This window comes from Tympanuchus pallidicinctus, unplaced genomic scaffold (genome assembly GCF_026119805.1).
Source record: "Tympanuchus pallidicinctus isolate F22 unplaced genomic scaffold, pur_lepc_1.0 scaffold7, whole genome shotgun sequence".
Lineage (NCBI taxonomy): Eukaryota > Metazoa > Chordata > Aves > Galliformes > Phasianidae > Tympanuchus > Tympanuchus pallidicinctus.
Genome location: NW_026294791.1, coordinates 5,002,129 through 5,029,913, shown reverse-complemented (window position 1 = coordinate 5,029,913; position 27,785 = coordinate 5,002,129). Strand labels below are relative to the sequence as shown.

Sequence of the window (27,785 nt, the reverse complement as noted above, 5' to 3'; positions counted from 1 at the left end):
GCCCCCTGCCCCACCGTGTCTTCTCCAGCCCCCACAGCCCAGGTCCGCCTCCAGGCTCACCCGAGGGGGCAGGGGGAGGCGGGCACGTAGGGAAGCGCCTTACCCAGGAAGGGGGGGCCTGTGGAACCGAGCAGCCCCTGGCTCTTCTCCCCAGAACGGGGCATTCCCCACCCCTGCCTTGGGCTCTCCTGCCACTCCTGCCCTGTTTGCTACATTTGGAGGGAAGCTGGCCCTGCCCCATATAAGAGCCCTGCGGGGGGCCGGGTGTGCCAGAGCGGTTAGGGGGCTGCTGGACATGCAGGCCAGCGGGGCTGCAGGAGCAGCCGCGGCAGCAGCAGCAGCAGCAGCAGCAAGCGAGAAGGCAGCAGCGCGGACCCCAAAATGCTCCCGCTGCCGCAACCACGGCTTCGTGGTGCCGGTGAAGGGCCACGCCGGCCGGTGCCGCTGGAAGCAGTGCCTCTGCGACAAGTGCTCCCTCATCGCCGAGCGCCAGAAGATCATGGCAGCCCAGAAGGCGCTGTGGCAGCAGGTGCCCGACGCCCCTGTCAGGGTGGCTGTGGGCTCCGCTCCCTCAGGGGAGGACGTCGCGGCCGGTGCCTCTGAGCAGAGCAGCCACGTGCGGGCGAAAGGCGGCCATTCCGCCGTTGGCAGTGACAAAGGCACGGCACGCAGGGGTCTGCCGCCACCACCTGCTGGCCCTCCCTTCTGGGACTACGGTAAGGCTCCAGCTCCCTGAAACAGGTTCCCGCCTCTCCCTTTCTTCCCCCAGCTTGCACACGATGGGTGCGCAGCCTTGCTTTTGTTTCTCCTTAGGCAGCGTTATTCATCAAGCTCTTTTGTTGCGAGGTTGAAGCTCCAGCGAGTGGCTTTTCTCTATAGGGTGCGCTTTGGGAGATAATCCCAACAGCGTTGGGATGCATGCACATACAGTGCTCGTGCACAACCTGCGGAAAGGACAGGAAAAATGCTAAAAAATAGGATGTCAAGGATGACAAGTAAATGAGGAAATTAGGCTGCAGTTGTCTAAAGCAAAAGTTTTTGGTAGTGCAAAAGAAAGAGACTTTTTGGCCTTACAGCAGAGGCTGAGCTTGGCTCGGATCACTGGGCGTAAAGCTGCATTTTGCCTTCATGAGCAGAACCTAAGTTTTGCAGGTGGAAAAGTTGTATGGTTTGTCACTTCTTCAGTTGCTTTCTTCTGTAGAGCCTTTCATGTCACTTGTCTAGTTTATTACTATTTATTACAGTAAACTCATACTATTTACTATAGTAATTTTACAGAAATCCTGACTGACTGCAGTAGTCATTAGTCTGGGCCTCAGGAAAGCTGGCAGTCTACAAGGCAAAGAACACAGTGGTCTGAGAAACCCAGAGGAAAGAGTCGTTTGGGGCATGTCTGGATCCCACCTAATCTGCTTGTAGCTGTTTGCTGTTTTTCTTACCTTGGTTTCCTAAGGAAATGATGCCTGTAGATGGTGCTGGCTGTACATGTGCCTACCAGTCCTTCACTTAATTATAATTGAAACCTGCTGACTTTTCTAGTGTAATCATAGTGCTCCAGAAGCAGATATGCTCTAGAAGCAGATTATACAGGTTCTCTACCAATAGGAGGATAGGTAGACAAGAAGGACCTTATTTGTGTTCACATAGCTGCTCTTTTTTTATAAAAAAAATCACAAATTTGTGAGGAGCCAAGCATGAAATCCAAGGGCCAGAGTCTCCAGGCTAAGGGTAGAGTTGAGTCCTGCAATTACTTCTGCTGAACAGCGTAGAATTATAGCGATGACTTTATTCTTTTCTCATTGTTTCCTAGCTCACTCTGCTTTTCCTCCAGAATACAAGGTCAGCACAGAATACATGGAGAGAGACCCTGCAGGAGTGTATCCTGCTTGTTCTGGGATGTATCCTTACCACCCATTTCCCATGGGATTTGCCATCAACCAGCCAGGCTGTAAGGGAGCACCATCACCTCCAGGGATTTCACTTCAGAAGGGTTTCCGACCCGTTCCAAGCAGCTCTGGACCAGGGAATGCAGCTTCTTTGTCAGTGAGTAGAGCCTTGTGGTTTTTTAATTACTTCTGGGAATACTGCTGGTTTTGCTTGTACTAGAAGATCTTTGAAGGTCCCTTCTTATTCTGTTCTGTTCTATTCTATTCTGTATTTTGCTTTTAGCTACCTCTGAGCTGCATATTTCACTATGCGCGGGCTTTGCATGTGACAGCATATGGACACAAAATTGACCCTCCAGAAATGGAAATTTCATAGGTAAAGATGGAAACAGAAATTGTTTGGTAGTGCAGATGTGTCCTGGAGAGAGAGAGAGTCTCTGAATATCCTTTGCTCCCTGTGTTTCCACAGATTCCAGATGGAGGTGGAGATTTCCATCAGGCGTACTACACTCCTCTGCCTCAGTTTGTCCCACCAACTTTTCTGCCAGGGGTTCATTATATTCCACCTCCCCTGTCACTGAATGTGTTTGCTGAAGCAGCCAAGGAAGCACACGGTAAGGAATTGTTAGACGAGCCTTGGGAGATCCAATTTTAATCTGGTTTCAGTACCTAAACGCTGAGATGGATGCCCCAAGACACCTTGATTCTAGCTTCAGTTTTAAGGGTTTCCCAGATCCCTGTGATGGAGCCAGGACTGAGATCCCGAAAGCCCAGGTCAGACTGCCAGCTTGGACAGCTTAGCATGAGCACTGTGAAACTTCTTGCACATTTGGAAAGCCTACATTTTAATTGCTGTAGATGAAAGATTGAATCTTCAAGATCTGAAATTTTTCAGACTGAATCCCACAAGATTTTGTATTTCTGGCTAGGTAAATATGTATGACCTCCTCTTTTGGGTCTCTTTCGTGTCTAGTGCCTATATGTGGACATACTGTGATCCTATCTGTAAGCTGTTCATTTGGCTGCAGCTAGCAGTGACCACAAGAGGGTAGTGCTGCCCAGAGAATTAACCACTAGCACTGGATGAGTCAATAGCCAGTCTCATAAGTTCTTTCTGAAAATGCAGATAAATAAGTACAACTTTATTTCTCTTCTTGAACATGAGAAACTGTAAGTCCAACTGCTTATCACACAGATTATAATCATCAGCCAATGAAAAATGAAATATCTTCTATAAAAGGGAGGGAAAGCGGACTGATTTTCTCATTTGAATTAAAATGATGTTGATAGCGATCACATGGGATAAAATATAAGTTGAGGAGGTTTGGGCCTGATTTCTCCCCAAAGTCTCTTGTGCAGACCCATTTCTGTTAAACCAGTATCCTCGCAACTTTTCAGGACATTATTTTCAGCCAAACATAGTGCTGTGATCAGAGGCCTGCACAGTTGATCTGCAGGGGAAGCATGTGCCTGCCACAGAATGGCTTGCAGCCATGACGTGAGGTGGTGCTTGGCCAGCAGTCAGCTCGCACTCAGTTCCTGACTGCCATGTGTGTACCTTGGCCAACAACCAAGCGCCTGCCAGTCAGCCCAGCAGTGGGCACGTATCTCCCAAGCAGTTTGCTTTGTGTCTGTCTGGAAAGCCAAGGAAAAGTAAGCAAGAGAAGTAGTGGATGAGGAGAATGTGAATATGGAAGCATCAAGGTGTAGAGACATCATGTAAATGTAAAGATATTCTAGGATATCGAGAAAGGCGTCAATCAGAGCTTCAGCGCAGTGTGTAGATACTGGGCTGATGGAGGTAAGATAATATGGGCTGAGTTTGAGGGGAAGAGATGAAGCTGAGAGCTGGCAGGCAAAGCAGAAATTGTATGTGAGGATTACTGAGTTGTGTGGTTTAGTGGAGATGAAATCTGGGGGATACTTGCAGTGGCAGAGAGTTTGTAGCAGTTCTGGGGTGGTGTGGGAAAGAGGAGGAACAGGAGGTAGCTGGTAAACTGGAGAAAAGTAGTGACATTGCATGTGGGAAACAGGAAATGCAGACCTGCATTGGTAGAATAAAGCTTTACTGGGCAAACAATCGTGAAAACAGGCAACTGGGATAAATGAGGTAATGAGAGCACTCCCCTAGAGAGCAAAATGCCATCTAATGACTTCAGTCTTATTACTCAGTAGGGAAATTACAACCCGGGCACAAAGCCATAGGAATCAGTGCATCATGGATTATGCTGTTCAGACAACAAACTAGTCTTCCTAGTACCAGGGAGCAAGTACAAATTAATTCCACTACACAGTATTTTTGCTCCAGGATATGTAAGAGCTTGCAATTGTGACCCAGTGAAGGAGATGTTTCTGCATGAGGTCATAAACAAAACAGCCTCTCAGCAAAAGATACAGATGAAGAAGAAAGCTACAGTGAAACTACCAATTCTTTGATTCTGGTTTTCAGGATACCTGAAAAAAGAGAAAAACTGTAACATTAAGTACATAGGGACATGTTAGGGTCACATCATGTCTTTTTTCTTAAGAAAGGAAGTGCAGGGTGTTGTGTTGTATAATTTCGGGTTGTATTGACTAGTAGTGTTACAGAGATCAGACAAACAGAAGGTATGTCCAACAGAACAGCCAGTACAGTACTTGAGGATAGAGTCTGACTGCAAGTTGTTGGCTTTGTAAAATAGCAAGCTGCAGAAAAAGAAACAACAAACCTGTCTCCACATGGGAAGATGAGGGAGATTTACGTGAAAATTGGCAAGTAAAAAAACCTGTGTTTAAAAAAAAAACATCCTAGATAGATTCAAAGACACTATTGGTCAGTCAGTGAAGGCCTTCAAAATTCCCAGCAGTGTTCGTAAGGCATGCTGCAGGTTCACTGTGGCTAAGCAGGCAGAAGAGCCTGTCTCGTACTTTTATTCCAGTGCAGCTTCTGTATTTGCCATCTTGAAGCAAGCATTCTTGCTGCTTTCCTTAAGCCTAGCTGAAACAGTCAAGTGCTGTCTGAAGTACAGCATCTCAGATTGGAGAGCAGCAGCTCTTGATGTTGAGCAGTTTCCAATTAACTGCACTGAAAAATGAACTAGATTTACAAAAAGCTATTTTGCATTGGGAGTTTCTCTCTGAAAGTGTGACTGACACCTGAAAGGCAAATTGAAATACAGGGATTTGGATGGGATTTTTTGTTTGTTTGCATTTAACTCCAATTCCTATTTCCTATTCATTTTTTTTTAGGTACTGCAGCTGACAGCCAGGATTCAGGGATGGTTAGTGAACCTAGCCAACCATCTTCTTCCCCAGAAGAAGCAAGCAGAGACCAATCTGTATGTTCTAAACAGTAAATAGTCTGGAGAAAAGCTGAGTGGCAGGGAGCACTATTTTCATTATTGAGGAGAGTGTTGTTAATATGAGGCTAGGGTGACACTTAGTTACTGAGCAGTCACAACAGCTAAAAGAAGGAGATTAATGTCTGCTCACTTCATGATCATGTTAGAGCTACCAGCCTCACAGCTCTGCTCCCTGGCAGTGTAAAACCCTTGTTTTCACTGCGTGAAAGAGGTTTTCCAAAGCCAAGGTAAATTGCATCCCCCTTAGGCAGATGGAAGCAGGAAAGAATTACGACTTTGATTTCTGGTTTCTTTGCTGAAGTTGGATGGCTCCTTGATTTTTGGAGTGAGGTCTGCACACCATGTACACTCTGTGGCCTTCTCACGTTCGTGACAGTAATCAAAAATTGCTGTGTTGTTTGTGTATCAGTTTGCTGAAGCAGAAACTCGGTTCTGAGTGTTATGGAAGAGTTAAGTGATGTAGAGCCTGAAGACTGAGAGAGAATGGGAAGACAGTATGGGTTGCTGATAGGTAAATCAGGCTTCAGGATTTTGAGTGCCTTTGACAGTTCATACGTTATTTCAGTGCTGTTTAGCTCAGTACAGCTGAAACAAACAGTACAGATTTTTTAAAGGGTTCACATAGAACAGCTTTGTGCATGTGGATTGGAAGTACACTGGCATAGCAAAGATGTGATGTCCTAGAAGGTAGGACAAAACTCCACTTAGAAAACCAATTGGTCAAGACTATACATATCATAATTTTCAATAATACTGTTTAAATAAAAATGAAAGATGCATTCCTCTGCTGTTTTGCCTAAAGCAACTGCTTTCTGTATTAAGCGGATCAATTGTTAATGTTGGAATAATGTTGGAAGAATGTTACTTCTGGGTAATTAAAAAACTTTGAATTGTTGGTTTGGTTTTGATGATTTGAGGCTTGTATATTTACATGTAATTCTTCTAGGCAAATTTCAGGTGTTGCCCTGAGTAACAAACCTGCTTGAAGTAAGATTCAGGTTTCAGTATTTTTATTCTGAAACTTCTGAGTGTAGATGACCACTATTGTAGTAGGTGCTACTGAAGACCATAGAGGTGAGTGCAATAAAATAAACATTCCTCTCTGCTACTTACACTAACAGTCCCTTGCTCAATGCAAGATGTAAAGACATTAGGCTGATAAATCCCTTTTTAATGTAGCAGATGGATGATTTTCAGCACACAGACAGGATTTTGGTGAAAGTAATAGTGGCAAACTTAAGACTGCCAAGAGGAGAGACTGAAAAACACATGTATCTATACCAAATAATCTGGCATACAACTTGTTACTTGCTAGATTTACAGCAGCATCTGTGCTCCCAGGAGTATCCCAAACCTCTTAAAACTGCTGTGTTTGGGAAAATCTGAGTATTTCTGCAAGGTGTTTGAATGGAGCAAAGCTCTTTTTAAAATAAAACAATCTCTGAATAGAAATACCAGCAGCACTCGCAAAGTAGATATCTTCTTTGGTATCTACTTTGGTAGATGGAGTTGTGTGAGTTTGTTTTTTTTTCTTAATATATCTAAGATTTAAGAAAAAGGATTTAAAGAAAGAAGACAAACAGTTCAGTAGTCTCCTACCCAGTTATTTTTCCAAAGTCCTATTCAGCGTTGTATTGCACTCCTTAAATCTCCAAAGCAGGAAGGATTCCAGCCCATTTCACTGGCTGTAAAGCACAGGCATTGCAGATACACTTTATATACACTTCCATTTTCTCCCTGTGTTTCTGTGCCAGTGATTGCTTCCAGACTGTCAGACCAGGCTCCTTATTCTCCCTTTCCCCCACCTTTTGAACTGTCATTGAACCAAACTTTTTGGTGGTAGGGCACTCTAGTAGGATTTCTCTCATTGCATTGCTACCCACCAGTGCTTATCTCAAGAGGGACGTGGCAGATTTAAAGAAGACCTAGAGAAGGTCACCTGACAGAACAAGAAAATGGAGCAGTTGCCTTAAAGGGAAGTTAAAAAGGACTTGCATCGTCTTATTTTGGAGAGGAGAAGGTTGGGGGGGAAGAGGTGATAGAGTTTTAGAATATAACAATGGGCAAAATAGATGCAAAACCATTACTAAGGCTGTTTCCAGACACGTGAAGGACAAGGTGACTTGGGATGGGGCAAACAATATCTGACTGCGTTCTGTAATAAAATGATACACAGCTACCCCAGTCTGAATTCCTAGAGGTGGGCAGTTACAAAGAAGTAGAGCATTAGCAGTGGGGCAAATGCTGTTTCAAATGTATGAACGTTGCTCGGGTTGGTGTTGTGTGAATAATCAAGTTTCAGATTTTTACATTTTGGGAAATTTCTCCCAAAGTTCTTTTGCATCTGTCACTGCATGGAAAAGTCAATTACAGAATCACAGAATTGTAGGGGCTGGAAGGGACCTCTAAAGATCACTTAGTCCAACCCCCTGCAAAGCAGGCTCCATCAGCCAGGCTGCACAGGTAGGCATCCAGACAGGTCGTGAATGTCTCCAGAGAAGGAGACTCCACAACTTCCCTGGGCAGCCTGTGCCAGTGCTCCATCACCCTTACTGGGAAGAGCTTCTCGTACACATTTGTGCAGAACTTCCTAGGCCTCAATTCATGGCTGCTTCCCCTTGTCCTATGGCCACACAGCACTGAAAGCAGCCTGGCCTTGTCTCTGCCTGCTGCACCTTAGATATTTATAGACGTTGGTCAGATCCCCTCTGAGTTGTCTTTTCTCAAGGCTGAACAGACCCAGGTTACTCAGCCTTTCCTCATAAGAGAGGTGCTCCAGGGCCTTTATCATCTTTGTGGCCCTCTGCTGGACTCTTTTCCAGGAGATCCCTGTCTTTTTTTGTGCTGGGGAGCCCAGAACTGGATGCAATTACTTTGTAAGAGAGTAAAATGCGATATGTGCATTTCTAGTTGACAGGAAGAATTGTCTTATACAGTATATGGATATGACAAGCACTCTTTCTTCATTTTATGCTGTTTGTCCTTTTTAACCAAGGAAAAAATACTCCTTTACAACTGCTATTATAATGCTGTTCACTTTGGGCTTCAGAGCAAAAAATTTTCATTCTAAACTTAGTGCTAAGCAATGTTTCCAGAACTGTGATCTCTTCTGTCTCCACTTATTTAAATAAACACCTCATGATAATGAAATCAATCCGGTATGAAATGAATAATTTAGATTGGACAAGTCATTCCTGTGTTCTTCTGACCGAAACTGAAGCCGTGTAGAACTTGGGCAAATTCATAAAATGTGGGGAGAAAAAGGAAAGCTAGCTATGAAACCTGCTTCTGAAATCTTTCTGTATGCAAGCTGCTACTCGCTGCAGTAGGAATTCTTCATGTCATCATTATTATTTTTGGATTTCTAAGGATTAGACTCCCTTGCTAACTCTGAACATCTGAAGATACGATTTCTAACAGGTTACACTTGCGACAGTTCTCTGTCCTCATGGCAAACTCCGTGGGGTTTGTCACAGAGCAGCCAGCTTTCGAACGTACTCTGAAGGTTAAAACCTAAAATCAGCAGCCAGGTCTTTAAGGTTTACTCATACCACTAATTTCATTACTTTCAGTGGAATCATTTGCAGGGGTATGGAGATGACAGGGTTTGTTAGGTATGCAAGTTTGGGCTGCAGGTTTTACACAGAGGTGTCTGTGACACTGTCCAAAACCTCAGTTTATTGTAGATTTGCATTTTCTGCAGAAGCTTTGGAAAAAGGAAAGCAAACCCGAGGGATTCTTGAAGAATCTCATAGTATGTCCATTCAGCAGGCGTATGTAAGATACATTTGTCCCCCCACAGCAAACTGCAATATCTTAACATTTCTGTGGTGTGCTCTTCCACATATGCACCACAGCAGGTTTTTGTATGACAGTGATAATAGCAGTCTTACTGGTGATTTGTTTTTATTCTTCTTCTTCTTGGATTTAAATGCAGCCAATTGCAAACCTCTGAATCCACAAGACTATAGCTGTTTTTTCCATATTATTAAGTAATTAATTTTGACCAGCAATCCAATAAAGTCAGCTTGTTGTAAACAAAAATCTCCCTCCTCCAAAAAAAAAAATTTTCATGACAGAAAAATTATTATGTGAAACATACCTTCTTTGGAACAGTGGAAACTTAAATCATTCTTATGTGTAGATGGGTCTGGTTTTCCTATTTTTTGCCCAATATTTTCTTACTGCAGGACTAGCAGTAGCACAGATCTGTGTCCTTACTTAGCTTGCCAAATTGTAATAGAAGTATCCAAATGTAAAGAAAGACTTTATGCAATCTGTGCCTGAAATGAGAGTGTCACTATATGCTGTATTGCAGCACAGGCCGTTGAGAGAGCTCCAGATCTGTTACAGATACTGGGCAGTGATATCCTGATTTGCCTGCTCAGGGATTTAACCTCCCTGGGTATCCTTACAAGCGTGTCTTAGCAGACATCGGTAAGGCTGAAGGAGCCTAGGCAAGACTACTCCTTGGGGCTGGGGTGGGAGGTAAAAGGCCAGTAGGGGACATTTTCCACATTTCTCCTCCTTGACACTTCTCACCAGCTCTTCAGATGTCCTCAGCTGTGCAGTGTTACTGGTGACCTTGCTAATGACTTCACGGAGTGATATCTGGATCTAACCATGGCTCTAATGATGGGCCAGTTGTGATCTCATATTCTCACTGAATCACAGAATGGCCAGGGTTGGAAGGGACCTCAAGGATCATGTCACATGCAGGGCCACCAACCTCCCCATTTAATACCAGCCCAGGCTGCCCAGGGCCCATCCAACCTGGCCTTGAACACCTTGAACAGGGCATCCACAACCTCTCTAGCCTGTATTCTCTATTTTAATATAACATAATTTATAATCTTAATTTATATTTTGTCTTTAGTGGAGGCTTCTGTGGTTTCACTTACTAATTTCTTCCGATATTATATAGTGGTTAACAGCCATGTGCCTAGTTTCTTGGGAAAGCCTTCATAGATTTTTCAAGATGGGTGTTGCTTCTGATCATGCTAGAAATGGGCTGCTCTTCATAATCTTCCACAGTAAATTTTCACTTGTCTTCAGATAATTATGAAGTGCAGACCCCGCAGACTTCTTTTCTCCAGGCTGAACAAGCCCAGCTCCCTCAGAGGTGCACCAGTCCCCCGATCATCTTTGTGGCTCTCCTCTGGACCCTCTCCAACAGCTCTCTGTCTTTCTTGTACTGGGGCTCCAGACCTGGACACAGGACTCCAGATGGGCCTCACAAGAGCAGAGGAGAGGTGGACAATCACCTCTCTGTCCCTGCTGGCCACCCCTTTTCTGATGGAGCCCAGGGTGCCATTTGCACTCTGAGCTGCAAGAACACACTGCTGGCTCACGTTAAGCTTTTCATCCATCAGAACATCCAGGTCTTTCTCTGCAGGGCTGCTCTCAAGCTCCGCTCCTTCCATTCTGTATGGATGCCTGGGATTCCTCTGGCCAAGTGCAAAAATTTGCACTTTGCTGTGTTGAACCTCATTAAGTTCACCCAGGCTGACCTTTCAAGTCTGTTGAGGTTCCTCTGAATGGCACTCTTTTCTTTGATTGTGTCCACCACACCACTCAGCTTGGTGTTCTCAGCAGCCTTGCTGAGGGTGCACTCAATTCTATCGTCGACGTCATTGGTAAAGACGTTACAGAGCACTGGTCCCAAGACAGACCCCTGGGAGATGCTGTTCGTTAACAGCCTCCATTGGGACACAGAACCATTAATCACCACGCTCTGTTTGACCCTCCTGGACTGGCCTTTCAACGTACCCAATGAGGATCTGGGGAAAGCTCAGGAACATGGCCCTTCCTGAGAAGGGTGGTTGGGCTGAGGCTGTTATACATCATTGCGGATGCCCTTAGCCAGCTCTGTCCACAGAGGGCCAACCTTGTTCTGCTGTCTGCTGCCAACGAGGGCCAGTGTCACCTAAAGGAGAGGTGGTTTGGAACGCAGTACAGCGTGGAAGGTAAACAGTGGCTGAAACATAAAGAGTGCCTGGACTGTGCTCAGAGCAGCACAAAACACACCGCATGGAAGCAGGGGAGTGAATCCTCCATGGGAAACTGACTTTGTCATTAGTCGAGTGCTCCATCCTGCTCTGCAATGGGACTTTGGTATCTTTTGACTCCTGCTCCCTGGGTTTGTAAGTGTGAGGTGTTTTTTGTTAGCCACCAGCTTTGCTTTGAAGGTTGCTGACTGCCCAGAGACAAAATATCCCATCAAAATAGCGAGCACATGGCAAAGCTGCCTGTGGTACAAGAAGGACCATAAACTTAAAATCCCCAAAGGTAAATGCCTTAAGGCTTTCCTAAGATGACAAAGCCCTTGTTTTTACCAGCTGGAATTTGAAAGGCAGTAACTCATGCAGATCTTCACCATTTAAGCTCCAGTGTTTACTGCCAGCTCTTCTATGATCCTTTTGACACATTCACTGGCTGCAGTACGAGAGGAGCGGGTGAACTACCCTGCAACTAAGAAACCCAGCAGATCCTACAGGCTAAAAAGTGGAATCACCAGAACATTCTGAAAACGTTGGCTTCAGAGAGCCTGGCTATGGACAGAATTTGGCATATGGAACAGATGACAGTGGCAGGTTGTGAGAACGAAGAACATCACAGCTAGAGAAAGCTGTAGTCTCTTCAACAGGCAGAGAAAGATAAGAGTCTGCATTTGGGACACGTGTGGAAAATGTACTGCTCTTTTCAAGCAGAACAACAGGTTTTAGTGTCTGCTAAGCATACATTGTGTGGAATTTCCTAGAGTTGTTTGTTTGTATTGATAATGATCAGACCACGTGTCGAAGCATCCTATGAAGTACGGCTTTGTGTTTTCTAACAGTTGATATTTGTAAGGAAAGATTTGGGATTGAAAAAGAGAAGCATTTGATGATGACTTAATACAAGCAAAAATACTTCCTTATAGCTCAGTGACATTTCTCATTAGATTTGAATTGTGACCATGGAATGTGATGGAAAAAAGCTTTGCCTTTGGGAAGCTGTCACTCGCTATGCCTCACTGAAGTCTCTCTTCCCCACCAGGTTACGTTCGTTTCCATCTGATCTCTCCGTTGATACAGCGGTCTGCAGAGAAGTAAGGGCTGTGTGAGTTGTGCACGCTGTGTGGGGTAACCATAGTGCCACACACAGGGAAGTGCAGAGAGACTCGTTCTGAGCTGGAATAGAATTAGACTTCCTTTCTTATTCATCCATTTGTTGCAGTTTATCTGTCCTTTGGCAAGGGTGGCTTTGCAGCAGGCCGTCACTGTAGCGGCTGGGTGTGTGTGGGTTTCATGGTGTGTTATTCTGCAGTGCAACCTATACAAAATGTGCCAGCAGCAGTGTGTGTGCCAGAAGGAAGTGTTAGGGGAGGAGTTGGTCCTGCACACAGCACGGCCATGGCCCGATCCAGGGCCTTGGGGGCCTCCAGGAGCAGGTGAAGAGCACGACGGCAGTGGAACCGTGTGTTGCACAGACTGGAGATGATAGCTCTGCACACAGTGCTCCCTTGCTAATCCTAGGCTGGCACCGCTGTCTGCAGCAAATTTCATAGCGGTCTCCTGGCCTGTTGAGACCTGCACAAGGAGCGCTTTAGAAACGCCATGGGGATTTATGTTTTGCATTTTGAATTGGAATCCAGGCAGCAACAAAAATCTGGAAGTCTGAGCCAGGGCAGCAATGTCTACGTTGCAGTCTGATTTGCTGTAGCTCATCAATTTCCATACTGATAAGCGGTGTTGTTGCAGTGCGCATTCCTGTGCCGAAGTAATCCTGTCACATGTGAAGCTGGAATCATTCCTTGCAAAGAACAGTTGAATGTCAAAGTAATTCTTAAGTCGTGCGTTTGGGTGAAGGGAGATCTGCACTGTGTATTTCCCGATTTGTTAAAATGGGCTGGAGTCTCATTTTGCCCAAGTTTTCATGTCTGCTGGAGAATTTCTTGTGTGTACATCCAAGCTGATTACCTGCAGTGTTCAAGTGTTCATCTTTTGCTCTTTTCTCTGTGCAGCATAGTGTTGTTCGATACGTTTGTAAACATCCTTTCTCTCAACCTTGGTGAACCAGCTTACGCAGCAGACGTCGCCCAGCTGGAATACAAGCTGGTGGCTGGAGAGCACGGCTTAATCATTCGAGTGAAAGGATTCAATCATAAACTACCTGTAAGTACTAATTAATTTGCTAAGGAATTGTTTAGTGAAGAATATCAAGCAGAACTGAGGAATGTGCCTTAGTGTCTTTTATGTTGATCAAATGATTTGTTTCTTTTAAGCATTCTATTTGGAATAATTCCAAACCGGTTGTCTTCTTCTGGAAAATGGAGAATTCTGTTTTCTTTACAGCTTCTGTTTCAGCTCATCATTGATTACTTGACTGACTTCAGCTTTACTCCAGCGGCTTTTGAAATGATAACAGAGCAGCTGAAGAAAACATATTTCAATATCTTATCAGGCCTGAGACTCTGGCCACGTGAGTTCTGGGGGAGAGTAAAGGAGGCAGCACTGCAGTTGTTGAGGTTGAGCAAGGAGCCCAGAAAACAGTGCTCTGTGCTGGTGGAGGTTTGTTCCAGGGCAGCTCGTGGCTCTGACTGCTCAGTATATCAAACTCGAGGCTCAGACTGGGCCTGCAGGTAGCTGCTGTTCTGAAGCAGCCAGCAGCAGGGGCTGAGGCAGGGCAGGGTGAGCCCACAGCGGTGCTCTGGGTACTATCTGCCCATCTGCTGTGTGCTCCTGAGTCAGAAGTGGGATCACTTACATTAGGCAGCTCCTGGGACTTGTGGTTTTGTTTCCCTTCTGTTTATTGCAGGGACGTGCGTCTCCTGATTTTAGAACATGGCAGGTGGTCCATGATAGACAAGTATGAGACATTGATGAAGGGCCTTTCCACTGAGGCTCTCTCATCCTTTGTTGAGGCTTTCGAGGCACAGCTGTTTGTAGAGGGTCTCATGCAAGGCAACTTGAACAGGATGAAAACCACCCTGACTCTTGACTGTGGCTCTGTCCATAGTTTCATTTATCAGGGATGGCCTTGGCCATTCCAGCTCTCATGGCTGGGTCTGGGACACGTACAAAAAGCTGGTCCTTCCTGAGGAGCAGCTGCTCTTTGACACCCAGCGCCAGGCCTCCAGCTGGCCTTGTTGGCTTGACCTTTGGCCCTGCCACGGATGGGGCAGCCTCTGGGTCCGTAGAGTCATCTACACTGATACAGTTACACTGCCCTGTTCAGAGGAGCCTCTAGGGTGCCCTAGAACACACTGCGGATCTCTGGGGGCACTCGGGTTTGCCCTAGGGTGTACTGAGGATCCCTTGAAGTCCTCCAGGACACCCTGGGAAGTCTGCAGGGGACATGTGTCCTCCCCAGCAAGCTGGTGCCTGGGAGCAGTTCTGTAGGAGCTCCATGGAGTAGAAAAACATCCCAAGGCAGTCGTTTGGGCTGTGCTTTGGGCCACAGCATTGTGTTAAGGGCTTGAAGTTATGCGGTGCTGAGTGAACTGTTGTCAGGAGTTATCCCTAACCTCTGTCTGTGACAGGGGCACAGGCCCAGAAGAAAACAAAAGAGAGGGGGAAAAAAAAACCAGCTCACCTTTCACTGAGCAGCCCAGCCGGCCCCAGCCCTGGGACTAATGAGGCAAGGCACTTGCAGGCTGTGCGCTCCGGGAGAAGGGGAGGGGGGCAAGGGTAGGGAGATAGCAGGTGGGACTGAAAAAAACCACGGCAACAATCTCAGGAGGAACGGTGATTTACTAAATCCGACAAAATCAAGCAAATCAGAGAGAAAAGAGCGTGCAAACACGAGGTCTTACGTTAGAAGACTGCAGGCTTGGAACCACGTGCTTTTCTCCGCGGCGAACCCAAAGAGCAAAACGGCCAGAGGGAGAGCGGCTGCATCCTGCCAGCAGCTCCACCCTTCCTCCTCTGCACACAAAGTCCTCCGCGAATGCCGCTCCGCCGCTCCTCCCCTCCTCTCCGAGAACCCAAAATGCCCGGAAAAGGCAGTCCACGGAACCAGAACGTTAATTCTTTGGCTCACACAGTTTTACGTGATGTTAAGATGTGGAATACCGACAACAAAAAACATCACACAACCTTAACAACTGTTCAACTTTTGGCTTTCCTCTCAAGGGTGGGCTTTCCGCTCTGCCCCCAAAGGCTTTTGGATGCAAGTTGTGTCACAGTTTCCCCAATGGAGCCAGCGTTGAAAGGAGCCTGGATGTGGCTCTGGCCACGGCTCCTTCTTGCTGACAAGTGCAGGGCAATGCCCAAAACATGAGGGGTTTGGGCCCACTATCCTGCTGCGCAGAACGTCCTGAGCTGGGGACAGCAGCAGTGCCAGCAGGCTTCCAAGTCCTCCCCAGCTCTGTCACAGTCTCCTTTGTGACATCACAAAGCCGGCATGACATCAGCCGTGGCACAGTCACGCTGGCAGCCTCCCCAGCTCAGATACGCAGGGCAGCCGCTCTGTACTGGTGGTTACCTCTGGAGCTCCGCTCAAGGTAGCAGCCACTTTGTGTGTTGGATTGTTCCTTGGGAGAGAACAGGATGAAACTCATCCTGACTCCCACCCTGATTGTGGCTCTGGCCACACTTTCATTTATCTGGGATGGCTTTGGCTGTTCCAGCTCTCTTGGCTGTGCCTGGCACACGTACAAAAAGCTGGTCCTTCCTGAGGAGCAGCTGACCGTTGACACCCAGTGCCAGGCCTCCAGCTGGCCCTGTTGGCGTGGCCTTTGGCCCTGCCACGGATGGGGCAGCTTCATGTTCGGAAGAGCGATCTTTACAGAGGACCAGAAGCAGCAGCCCCTGGGCACGGAGCAGAAGGCCTTTGTGGGGCCCTTCTGGTCGGGACTTTCAATGTACCGCATTCAGATCTGGGAAAGGGTCATCAACATGGTCCTTCCCGAGAAGAAGCAGCAGCCTGTAATCGCTGCTGAACAGGCTTCGAATGGGCCCTGTTGGCTAGGCCTTTCTTCCTGCCCCACATGGCTGCAATATGGGGTCAGCAGGGCTGGCGGAAGGCAGAGCCCGAAGCAGCAGCCCCTGCGCATGGAGCAGAAGGCTTTCAAGGGGCCCTTCCAGCCTGGCCTTTCAACGTACCCAATGAGGATCTGGGAAAGGGTCAAGAAGATGGTCCTTCCTGAGGAGCAGCTGCCAGTCGTCCCCGAGCACCAGCATTCCAGCTGTCCCTGTAGGCTTGGCGTGTTCCCCTGCCTCACGTGGATCCGCTCCAGGGTCAGCAAGGCTGGCGTAACGCAGGGCCCGAAGCAGCAGACCTTGTACACCAAGCTGAAGGCCCTCAGCTTGCCCTACCCTCTGGGCCTCCTTTGGGACTACCTGGCCCAAGCGGGGAAAACCTGGCTCGTTACTCACTGCCTGACAGATGTCTGCATTCTCTGCCTGCTGAGCATTGCCCGCAGCCTCTGGAGAAAAGTAAGAAGACCTCAGGAACAGGTGAGCGATTGAGGTGCACTGCACGGGAAGGGGGCTGCTGGTGGGAGCAGGGAGCCGCACACACCTGGTCCGTGAAGGCTTCCAAGGAAAGCAGACCCCAGAAAGTCCACTACCTCCCCCAGAGGGACTCGCTCATTCGCAGATCTGACACCCACTGGGAGCCCCTATGCAACGTGGGGCTTGGAGGTGCTGTGAGCCCCATGTGCTGCACTGAGCGGTCCTGTGAGGCTGGCCTACCTCCAGAGGAAGCCGAGCCCTGCAGGATAATTCCCTGCCAAAGGAGCCTGCTTCCCTTTCTCTCTGCTCATGCTGTGTTCACTTCCAGGGAACGGGACAAATGGACTCAGCTTCCACGGGAACAGACATCTCGCAAGGGGAAGCCATGCATTATTACGACGAGCTCTGTGAGATGAAGTCCCTGCTTCTCTTAATGGACAGATACGTGACGATCCTCCAGAAGAAGAGCAACTGCCAGTGCCAAAGGAAGAAGGAGCAATGAGCAAGGAAGCTGAGATGCTCCTCATCCACTTCCAGCTCGTTTGCCACTTCACACAGCGCACCAGCTGCTTCCGTAAGGCACAACCTGGAAAACTTCAAGGGGCTTTAAAATCAACGATGTGATGAACAAATGATTGGAATACGTCTGTTACTTGCCATCTTATGTCATTCATACAGATGTATAAATAAAGTGAGATTGCATAAAATTTCTGAGGAGAATGTATGTCAGGTGTAACTAACGGCAGGACTCTACTGCCTGCCAAGTTCTTTCAGCATATATTGATTTCCTTGTGAGCTTAATGCAACCAGACTTGAACACACAAATTCTGCAGCTTATTCTTCACCAGTACTTCTGCTCCCAGCTCGATGCAGCGTGCTCTCTTGTGAGAACTGCAGATGCACAGTGTTTGCATACCGTTGTACAGGCGCCTACTTGTACAGCAAGCCTACACACGTTCCTTTTCCAGCAGAAGTTCCTAGTCCTGAGCAGGAGTCTGCCAGATCCCGAACTCTTGCATGACTTGCTGAGCACTGTCCTCAATGGGTTGGGTTGTGTTTTTCTTCACTCCACACGTTTCAAAAGCCGAGGAGCAGGGAAATTTTACTGCTGCTGAAAAGCAGAACCTATCCAGAAGCGCAGTGCCACGAAAGCCAGGGACCGAGTTTGCTCGCGTGGTTGCTTCTCCCCTCGTTCGCACTCCGCCATCCCCGGCACGAGCAGAGCGCCGTTCGGTGAACGCAGGGCTTTGCGGGGGGGCGGGCGGGCTCGGCCCTTCGCTATGGGGCGCTGACGAGCGCCGCCTGCGGGGCGAGAGCTGAGGTAGCGGCCCTACCTGAGGCGGCGGCCACGGCCGACCGCTGCGGCCTCGCGCGGCGGTTGGGCTGAGGCGGCGGCACGAGGCGGGGTGCCGCTGCCCGCGGCTGTTTGCCGTTTTGCATCCCTTGGGCTTCAATGCAGCTCTGGTTGTAGGAATGGAATGTTGTTTCTGCATTTGATATTAAAAAGGGCAGCTAGTTTGAAGAAGTGGAACATAATGCATTTGTAAGTTATCCTTAGAATCACAGAATCACAGAATGATACAATCACAAGGTTAGAAACGACCTCCAACATCATCCAGTCCAACCGTCTCCTCATCACCATTGCCACCGCTAGCACTAAACCGTATCACGCAGCACGTCGTCCAGACACCTCTTGAACACTGCCAGGGACGGCGACTCCACCACCTACCTCTCTGGGCAGGCCGTGGCAGTGCCCGACCACCCTCTGAGAGAAAAAGTTCTTCCGTACGTCTCATCTAAACCTCCTCTGACACAACTTGCGTCCATTGCCCCGTGTCCTGCTCGTTGCCTGAGAGAAGAGGCCAAACCCCTCTTGACCAGAACCTCCCTTCAGGAGATTGTAGAGTGCAGTGAGGTCTCCCCTGAGCCTCCTCTTCTCCACACTGAACCATAATGAACCTCATAAGACCTGTGCTCCAGACCCCTTACCAGTTTCTTTGCCCTTCTCTGGACATGCTCCAGGACCTCAACACCTTTCCTATAGTGAGGAGCCCAGAACTGAACACAGCACTTGAGGTGTGGCCTCACCAGTGCCGAGTAGAGGGGGATGCTCACCTCCCTGCTCCTGCTGGCCACACCATTTCTAATGCGGGCCAGGATGCCGTCGGCCCTCTTGGCCACCTGGGCACACTGTGGGCTCATGTTCAGCCCAGCACCAACCAACACCCCCAGGTCCTTCTCTTCTCCACACTCATCCAGCCACTCATCCCCAAGCCTACAACGCTGCATGGGGTTGTTGTGCCCAAAGTGCAGGACCCGGCACTTGGCCTTGTTGAACCTCATCCCATTCACCTCCCAGCGGTCCAGCCTGTCTAAATCCCTCTGACGGGCCTCCCTACCCTCAGGCAGATTGACACCACCTCCCAGCTTGGTGTCATCTGCAAACTTACTGAGGGTGCACTCAATGCCCTCATCTAGGTCATCAATAAAGATATTAAACAGGATGGGCCCCGGTACCGACCCCTGTGGTACACCACTTGAAACAGGTCCCTGCTGGACTCCATTCACCACGACCCGCTGGGCACGGCCCTGTAGCCAGTTCCTTACCCAAAGAAGTGTATATATCTGTTCAGACCACGGGCAGCCAGTTTCCTCAGAAGAAGCCTGTGAGGGACCGTGTCAAAGGCTTTGCTGAAGCCTAGGAAGACTACGTCAACAGCCCTTCCCTCATCTACCAGACTGGTCACCCAGTCGTAGAAGGAGATGAGGTTGGTCGAGCACGACCTGCCTTTCACCAACCCGTGCTGGCTGGGCCTGATCCCCTGGACACTGTGCACATGCCGTGCGATCTCATCCAAGATGATTTGCTCCATAACCTTCCTTGGTACTGAGGTTAGGCTAACAGGCCTGTAGTTCCCCGGATCCTCCTTATGGCCCTTCTTGAAGATGGGAGTCACATCAGTAAGCCTCCAATCCTCTGGGACCTCACCAGTTAACCAGGAGCGCTGATAGATGGCTGAGAAGGGCTCAGCAATCACCCCCGCCAGCTCCCTCAGCACCCGAGGGTGCAGCCCACCCCGTCCCATGGACTTGTGACAGTGCAGACGGAGGACGAGCTCTCTGACTGTCTCCCCTGGAATTGCTGGGGGCATATTCTGAGCAGCGTCCCAGACTTCCAGATCGGGGCATAGAAAGCCCGGAGGATAACTGATCTGGCTGTTAAAGGCAGATGTAAAGAAGGCACTGAGGACCTCAGCCCTCTCCTTGTCCTCAGTGACCACATTCCCTGCTGCATCAAGTAGAGGATGAGAATTATCTTTGGTTCTTCTTTTGCCATTGATATATTTATGAAAGGATTTTTTGTTGTCTTTTACTGCAGAGGCCAACCTGAGCTCAAGTTGGACTTTCGCCTTCCTAACTTCCTCCCTGCATACCTTAGCTACTTCTTTGTAGTCTCCCTGAGCAGCCTGTCCCTTCTCCCTGTGCGTGTAGACTCTCTTTTTCTCCCTGAGTCTCAACACCAGTTCCCGGCTCATCCACACCGGTCGTCTTCCCCCGCGGCTCGCCTTACGGCACTCAGCACAGCCTGTTCTTGCTCCTTTACGATTTCGGTCTTGAGCAGCGTCCAGGCTTCCTGGGCCCCTTTACCCTTGGGAAGCAACTCCCAAGGGACCCGCGCTGCAAGCGCCCTGACCAGGTCAAAGTCTGCCCTCTGGAAGTTCAAGAAGGTAGTTTTGCTGGCCACTCTTTTGACATCCCCAAGAATGGAGAATTCTACAATTCTGAAATAGTTGATCTAAGAAGCAGAAATACTGCACCTGTCAGCAGCGTGGTTTAGAAACATAATTGCTGAATTATGTGATTAATTCTTTCTTGCAAAACTGCAGTAGTTGTTAAATGTTCCAAACAGCGTGGGTGTAGTGTTAGGGATTAGAAAACGTATTGTAGGGTTGTTCTGTTAGGATCAGAAACTCCCAGCAGAAGAAAAACAGATGTAACAACCATCCCAGAAGCCAGGGCCTCTGCAAAAGGCCAGACTGTCACGGGGCTGTGAGAGGGCTGGGACGTGACAGGCGGGCACCAAGATCCTCCCCTCTGTCCTCCTTCTGAGCTTTTCTTGGTGGAAGGGAGGACAAGCAGATATCCAGAAACAATGACCAAGGGTGGAGTGAGGGTCTGAATTAAATTAATTAAAATTCACGCTTAGCCAGCGAAGATTTATGTTTGTCCAGTGTTTGCGTGTTTAGTGAAGCGTCGAGAAGACTGTGAAAAGTACTGAGTACCTAAAGTACTCAGCCAATGAGGAACTAGGGGAGAAAGAGAGAAACGCCGGGCAACAGGGTATAAAAAGATGCAGCACTGTTTTGTGGGTGCTCTCCTGCTTGCAGGAGACCCGCCATTGCAATTGCGAATAAAATCTGCTTTATCAGAAGTACCGTCCTGATAAATGATTTGGATATTTCCAACGCAAGACAGACCCCTGGGAGATGCCGTTCGTTACCAGCCTCCACCAGGACACAGAACCATTCATCACCAGCCTCTGTCTGTGGCCAGGACTCCAACTGGCCCTGTAGGCCTGACCTTTCCTCCTGCCCCAGACGGTTCCAGTACGGGATCAGCAGGGCCGGTGTTAAATAGAGCCCGAAGCAGCAGCACCAGGGCATGGAGCAGAAGGCCTTCAAGGGGACTTCCCTGGCCTGGCCTTTCAACGAACCCAGTGAGGGTCTGGGGAAGGGTCAGGAAGATGGCCCTTCCTGAGGAGCAGCTGCCAGTCGTCGCCAAGCACCAGGACTCCAACTGGCACTAGAATGTACTCTTGGGAAATCAAGTCCAGGTTTTGTATGTGGCTTGGGAACATTACTGAAGCTCATTCATTTCTGTGAGGTACATAAATACAAGGAGTACAAAAAGAAATGGAACAGGCAGTATTGGAAATGGAGATTTTGTCTTTCTAGATGCTCCAAGTCTGGTCAGGCACTTTTACCACCTGCCAGTCTGCGTGGAGCTTCGGGAGGTTGGAAGCATCATCTGTAGCAAATCCTTCCATCTGCAGCTCTGCCTTCAGAAGAGCACGTGGAGGATACTGAGTGTCTTGAGCGGCCTCTGAATAACAGAGGAAAGTTATATTTGCAAGTGGTACAGACAGCAAGGACTGCTGCCAACAACCCCAAGTAATGCATAACGGAGCAGCAGATTTTTTTTTAATAGGATGAGTTAACTGATTGCCAAGTGCATTTTTAAGGTGTAGCATGGTGTTATTTATTACTGCAGTGCAATTCTTACGAATTTGTTAGCAGGATGTGATCATTACAAAAGTAGAGCTGTGAGTCTTCTAGCAAAAGCTTTCTGTAGAACAGCGGACAAGAACTAAAACTCTGTAAGAGATGGCTATTTGGGACGTTGCACATGGCAGCAATGTCTGTTGTCCTATGTGCAGTGTTATGATTCAGTCTTTAACTATTGCAAGCAGTTGTCGTTCAGTTTGAAGCCTGACATTTCCATCAAAACGAATCTATTTAATTCTCAAAGGTTCTTGTTAGTGTTCTTTGTGTTTGTAGCTCGAGCTGTAATTGTGTTTTCCCGTTTCTCAGATGTGCAGTGTGTTAAGAAATTCTCGGTTCTGTTTCTGATTCATTTTTAAAACACAGCTATGCCAAACTTCTCTCAGGGGGAGCTGTGGTCCTTATCTGGACCCCGGGGTCTTTGGGGTGTGACGTTGGCTGGTTTAAATAAAGCAATAGCCAAAACCAAGCACGCAGTGGGAAGTGTCCACCAGGCAGTTGTACAGAGTTGCCATGCTTTCATGTCCAAGTGAGAAATCTTTTCCTTCTCGTACTGTACGGTACGCTAGAGAGCTTGGGAAGGGGCCGAATCAGAGGTATATGTGCATCTGCAGTGCCTCAGCTTGCTCTTTCCAGGTTCTAGAAACCCTGAAATCTTGAACTGTGGAGACAAGGACCCAGTAGGTGTAGTGACTGTTAAGCACACGGTCTCTTTCATGAAGATGCTGTCTCTGATGCTCTGGGAGTCTCGCGGGAGTCCTCAGTGTCAGATACGGTTGCGAAACACGTTTAGTTTAATAACCAAAACTAAATGCCATCCCAAACTCTGCGTGTAACTCACAGCCACCATACCTGATTACGTGTCTCGAGGTGAGGAAAATACAGGCATACTGTACAATGCAGGCATACACAGACATATAATTAGGCATATCACAGGCAGAGGTTTTGTATTTATTGAGTCACTTTAAACACTTAAAAAACAAGTTTCCTTGTGTGTGTAAGGTTGTGATGTCTTGTTCTCCTCACGTTGAGATGAAGGAGTCTCAGCTGGGCCAGGCAGAGCCACAGCTGCGGTGCTGAGTGAACTGTTGTCAGGAGTTATCCCTAGACCTCTGTCTGCGACAGAAAACAAGAGAGGGGGGAAAAAAACCAGCTCACCTTTCACTGAGCAGCCCAGCCGGCCCCAGCCCTGGGACTAATGAGGCAAGGCACTTGCAGGCTGTGCGCTCCGGGAGAAGGGGAGGGGGGCAAGGGTAGGGAGATAGCAGGTGGGACTGAAAAAAACCACGGCAACAATCTCAGGAGGAACGGTGATTTACTAAATCCGACAAAATCAAGCAAATCAGGGAGAAAAGAGGGTGCAAACACGAGGTCTTACGCTAGAAGACTGCAGGCTTGGAACCACGTGCTTTTCTCCGCGGCGAACCCAAAGAGCAAAACGGCCAGAGGGAGAGCGGCTGCATCCTGCCAGCAGCTCCACCCTTCCTCCTCTGCACACAAAGTCCTCCGCGAATGCCGCTCCGCCGCTCCTCTCCGAGAACCCAAAATGCCCGGAAAAGGCAGTCCACGGAACCAGAACGTTAATTCTTTGGCTCACACAGTTTTACGTGATGTTAAGATGTGGAATACCGACAACAAAAAACATCACACAACCTTAACAACTGTTCAACTTTTGGCTTTCCTCTCAAGGGTGGGCTTTCCGCTCTGCCCCCAAAGGCTTTTGGATGCAAGTTGTGTCACAGTTTCCCCAATGGAGCCAGCGTTGAAAGGAGCCTGGATGTGGCTCTGGCCACGGCTCCTTCTTGCTGACAAGTGCAGGGCAATGCCCAAAACATGAGGGGTTTGGGCCCACTATCCTGCTGCGCAGAACGTCCTGAGCTGGGGACAGCAGCAGTGCCAGCAGGCTTCCAAGTCCTCCCCAGCTCTGTCACAGTCTCCTTTGTGACATCACAAAGCCGGCATGACATCAGCCGTGGCACAGTCACGCTGGCAGCCTCCCCAGCTCAGATACGCAGGGCAGCCGCTCTGTACTGGTGGTTACCTCTGGAGCTCCGCTCAAGGTAGCAGCCACTTTGTGTGTTGGATTGTTCCTTGGGAGAGAACAGGATGAAACTCATCCTGACTCCCACCCTGATTGTGGCTCTGGCCACACTTTCATTTATCTGGGATGGCTTTGGCTGTTCCAGCTCTCTTGGCTGTGCCTGGCACACGTACAAAAAGCTGGTCCTTCCTGAGGAGCAGCTGACCGTTGACACCCAGTGCCAGGCCTCCAGCTGGCCCTGTTGGCGTGGCCTTTGGCCCTGCCACGGATGGGGCAGCTTCATGTTCGGAAGAGCGATCTTTACAGAGGACCAGAAGCAGCAGCCCCTGGGCACGGAGCAGAAGGCCTTTGTGGGGCCCTTCTGGTCGGGACTTTCAATGTACCGCATTCAGATCTGGGAAAGGGTCATCAACATGGTCCTTCCCGAGAAGAAGCAGCAGCCTGTAATCGCTGCTGAACAGGCTTCGAATGGGCCCTGTTGGCTAGGCCTTTCTTCCTGCCCCACATGGCTGCAATATGGGGTCAGCAGGGCTGGCGGAAGGCAGAGCCCGAAGCAGCAGCCCCTGCGCATGGAGCAGAAGGCTTTCAAGGGGCCCTTCCAGCCTGGCCTTTCAACGTACCCAATGAGGATCTGGGAAAGGGTCAAGAAGATGGTCCTTCCTGAGGAGCAGCTGCCAGTCGTCCCCGAGCACCAGCATTCCAGCTGTCCCTGTAGGCTTGGCGTGTTCCCCTGCCTCACGTGGATCCGCTCCAGGGTCAGCAAGGCTGGCGTAACGCAGGGCCCGAAGCAGCAGACCTTGTACACCAAGCTGAAGGCCCTCAGCTTGCCCTACCCTCTGGGCCTCCTTTGGGACTACCTGGCCCAAGCGGGGAAAACCTGGCTCGTTACTCACTGCCTGACAGATGTCTGCATTCTCTGCCTGCTGAGCATTGCCCGCAGCCTCTGGAGAAAAGTAAGAAGACCTCAGGAACAGGTGAGCGATTGAGGTGCACTGCACGGGAAGGGGGCTGCTGGTGGGAGCAGGGAGCCGCACACACCTGGTCCGTGAAGGCTTCCAAGGAAAGCAGACCCCAGAAAGTCCACTACCTCCCCCAGAGGGACTCGCTCATTCGCAGGTCTGACACCCACTGGGAGCCCCTATGCAACGTGGGGCTTGGAGGTGCTGTGAGCCCCATGTGCTGCACTGAGCGGTCCTGTGAGGCTGGCCTACCTCCAGAGGAAGCCGAGCCCTGCAGGATAATTCCCTGCCAAAGGAGCCTGCTTCCCTTTCTCTCTGCTCATGCTGTGTTCACTTCCAGGGAACGGGACAAATGGACTCAGCTTCCACGGGAACAGACATCTCGCAAGGGGAAGCCATGCATTATTACGACGAGCTCTGTGAGATGAAGTCCCTGCTTCTCTTAATGGACAGATACGTGACGATCCTCCAGAAGAAGAGCAACTGCCAGTGCCAAAGGAAGAAGGAGCAATGAGCAAGGAAGCTGAGATGCTCCTCATCCACTTCCAGCTCGTTTGCCACTTCACACAGCGCACCAGCTGCTTCCGTAAGGCACAACCTGGAAAACTTCAAGGGGCTTTAAAATCAACGATGTGATGAACAAATGATTGGAATACGTCTGTTACTTGCCATCTTATGTCATTCATACAGATGTATAAATAAAGTGAGATTGCATAAAATTTCTGAGGAGAATGTATGTCAGGTGTAACTAACGGCAGGACTCTACCGCCTGCCAAGTTCTTTCAGCATATATTGATTTCCTTGTGAGCTTAATGCAACCAGACTTGAACACACAAATTCTGCAGCTTATTCTTCACCAGTACTTCTGCTCCCAGCTCGATGCAGCGTGCTCTCTTGTGAGAACTGCAGATGCACAGTGTTTGCATACCATTGTACAGGCGCCTACTTGTACAGCAAGCCTACACACGTTCCTTTTCCAGCAGAAGTTCCTAGTCCTGAGCAGGAGTCTGCCAGATCCCGAACTCTTGCATGACTTGCTGAGCACTGTCCTCAATGGGTTGGGTTGTGTTTTTCTTCACTCCACACGTTTCAAAAGCCGAGGAGCAGGGAAATTTTACTGCTGCTGAAAAGCAGAACCTATCCAGAAGCGCAGTGCCACGAAAGCCAGGGACCGAGTTTGCTCGCGTGGTTGCTTCTCCCCTCGTTCGCACTCCGCCATCCCCGGCACGAGCAGAGCGCCGTTCGGTGAACGCAGGGCTTTGCGGGGGGGCGGGCGGGCTCGGCCCTTCGTTATGGGGCGCTGACGAGCGCCGCCTGCGGAGCGAGAGCTGAGGTAGCGGCCCTACCTGAGGCGGCGGCCTCGCGCGCGCTGTGCGGCAAGCGGCGACACCTGGCGCTCAGTCTGAGATTTAAGGCCGCAGGAAGCCTGCATCGGACCAAATGAAAACTTGACGCTGTTTCTTGGAGCTGCACTGATTTCTTTTGCTTACAACAGTTTCCACGTTGTAAGAGATCATACTGTTAACGTCTGTGTCTCAAATCTTGCTGGGGACACAGATGGACTTGTTCAAGTCCAGGCAAGTCCCGAACAGGGAGTGTGAAATCCTTTGTCTCGGGGATGCAGATAGACAAGGCCAGGGGCAACCAGAGCAAGATGAGCTGCAGCTCAATAGCTGAGAAGTGCTCCTCTGTGTGGACCTATCTCAAGATGGTGGCCATCTCAGGGGGTACTCAATGACTCTTGCTCAAGGCCCATCCTTGTCACATAGGTAGGAGAACAAGGAGGATAAAAGAGGAATAGAAAACCATGAGGACAGGTTTCTGGCAACAGATTCCTCGTGAAGAAGATCGGGGTTTCTGGCAACAGATTCCTCATGAAGCAGAACAGAGGGATTCCTGACGATCAGATTCCTCGTGAGGTGACTCCTGCATGCTGTCGAACTCTCCTGTGCCTGCTGCCTGAGCGCTGCTGCTTCCTCAAGGCTTGGCTCCATGACTTCCTCCACTGCCTGCTTGCTGCCCAAGGCCGCCACGCTGCTGCTCCTCGCCCCCCCGCTGTGTCTGCCTTGGACCTTCAAACACCGTGCAACAGGACGCTGCTGGATCCTGCTGGTGACTCTCCCCGCTTTACGCAACTCCTGCTTCTTTTCCATCTTTTCTATCGCCCTCCTTCCCTTCCCTGTCTTCCTGATTAGGTTTTGTAATAAACTGGTCGGAACATCATATGAACCGTTGTTTCTTAATCTCCGGGTATACAGATATTAAAAGAACCCCATCTCCCTCCTATAAATTGGAGCCAGACACACGTTCAAAAGTGAAACTCAGAAGACTGCTAACCAGCGGGGCAGGTTGCTAGAATTACTGACACTTCTGTATAAAGAAATAAACTTATTTCTGTAACTGAAGGGAAAAGATTAACTTTTTTTAGTATTTTTATACTGTTTCTAGCTTGTAACCTCTAAGCTCAAGCTTGCCAATGTGACTAGTGATCATTACAGAGTTACGTCATACAGCTTTTTAGCAGATTTCTAGTTCGTGTTAAATAAGCTTGTTGGTGGTGATTTGGGCAGCAGGGTGACGCAGTGGTTGAGATGGAATCAGGATGGCTTTGTGCCTCACACCTACTAAGCAAAGCCAGGCATAATCTTCTAAATGTTCGTCTTACTCTGATAGTTTCCAGCACAGCAGTTCTAGAATATGGACTTTGTCAATTCGAGATGAACTTTTTCTCCCTTCAAATACAGCTGCTTTTCCATTTGATCAAACTCAGAGCCATAATTTAGAAATACAAATTTGACTAAGAAATCGGAGACATTCAAAGAAAGTGACTTGTTGGTT

General features: G+C 48.9%; 4 protein-coding genes across 5 annotated transcripts; all 4 read left to right on the top strand.

The window, feature by feature from the left end:
- Nucleotides 1–146: 146 nt before the first annotated feature.
- On the top strand, nt 147–6,122 carry DMRTB1 (DMRT like family B with proline rich C-terminal 1). 2 transcript variants are annotated; one of them, XM_052666303.1, is made up of 4 exons: nt 147–716; nt 1,811–2,043; nt 2,356–2,500; nt 5,115–6,122. In XM_052666303.1, the coding sequence occupies exons 1-4, from the start codon at nt 296–298 to the stop codon at nt 5,219–5,221; spliced, it is 906 nt and encodes a 301-aa protein (XP_052522263.1). In that variant the 5' UTR covers nt 147–295; the 3' UTR covers nt 5,222–6,122. The 2 variants fall into 2 exon arrangements, with proteins under 2 accessions (XP_052522263.1, XP_052522264.1); XM_052666304.1 differs by having other exon boundaries at nt 148–716; nt 1,832–2,043.
- Nucleotides 6,123–6,261: 139 nt separating this feature from the next.
- Nucleotides 6,262–14,056, top strand: LOC128072638 (uncharacterized). The gene is made up of 3 exons (XM_052666643.1): nt 6,262–6,301; nt 12,956–13,383; nt 13,564–14,056. The coding sequence occupies exons 1-3, from the start codon at nt 6,262–6,264 to the stop codon at nt 13,852–13,854; spliced, it is 759 nt and encodes a 252-aa protein (XP_052522603.1). The 3' UTR covers nt 13,855–14,056.
- Nucleotides 14,057–15,676: 1,620 nt separating this feature from the next.
- LOC128072728 (uncharacterized) lies at nt 15,677–17,377 on the top strand. Its single transcript, XM_052666826.1, has 2 exons — nt 15,677–16,668; nt 16,994–17,377. The coding sequence occupies exons 1-2, from the start codon at nt 15,760–15,762 to the stop codon at nt 17,165–17,167; spliced, it is 1,083 nt and encodes a 360-aa protein (XP_052522786.1). The 5' UTR covers nt 15,677–15,759; the 3' UTR covers nt 17,168–17,377.
- Nucleotides 17,378–23,970: 6,593 nt separating this feature from the next.
- LOC128072727 (uncharacterized) lies at nt 23,971–25,671 on the top strand. Its single transcript, XM_052666825.1, has 2 exons — nt 23,971–24,962; nt 25,288–25,671. The coding sequence occupies exons 1-2, from the start codon at nt 24,054–24,056 to the stop codon at nt 25,459–25,461; spliced, it is 1,083 nt and encodes a 360-aa protein (XP_052522785.1). The 5' UTR covers nt 23,971–24,053; the 3' UTR covers nt 25,462–25,671.
- The last annotated feature ends 2,114 nt before the right edge of the window (nt 25,672–27,785 follow it).

Coding starts and splice junctions, on each gene's coding strand:
- DMRTB1 (XM_052666303.1), top strand. CDS start 296: ATGCAGGCCAGCGGGGCTGCAGGAGCAGCCGCGGCAGCAGCAGCAGCA. Junction 717..1,810: donor CCCTCCCTTCTGGGACTACG/GTAAGGCTCCAG, acceptor ATTGTTTCCTAG/CTCACTCTGCTTTTCCTCCA. Junction 2,501..5,114: donor AGCAGCCAAGGAAGCACACG/GTAAGGAATTGT, acceptor ATTTTTTTTTAG/GTACTGCAGCTGACAGCCAG.
- LOC128072638 (XM_052666643.1), top strand. CDS start 6,262: ATGACCACTATTGTAGTAGGTGCTACTGAAGACCATAGAG. Junction 6,302..12,955: donor TGCTACTGAAGACCATAGAG/GTGAGTGCAATA, acceptor CATACTGATAAG/CGGTGTTGTTGCAGTGCGCA. Junction 13,384..13,563: donor GATTCAATCATAAACTACCT/GTAAGTACTAAT, acceptor TTTTCTTTACAG/CTTCTGTTTCAGCTCATCAT.
- LOC128072728 (XM_052666826.1), top strand. CDS start 15,760: ATGAAACTCATCCTGACTCCCACCCTGATTGTGGCTCTGGCCACACTT. Junction 16,669..16,993: donor TAAGAAGACCTCAGGAACAG/GTGAGCGATTGA, acceptor GTTCACTTCCAG/GGAACGGGACAAATGGACTC.
- LOC128072727 (XM_052666825.1), top strand. CDS start 24,054: ATGAAACTCATCCTGACTCCCACCCTGATTGTGGCTCTGGCCACACTT. Junction 24,963..25,287: donor TAAGAAGACCTCAGGAACAG/GTGAGCGATTGA, acceptor GTTCACTTCCAG/GGAACGGGACAAATGGACTC.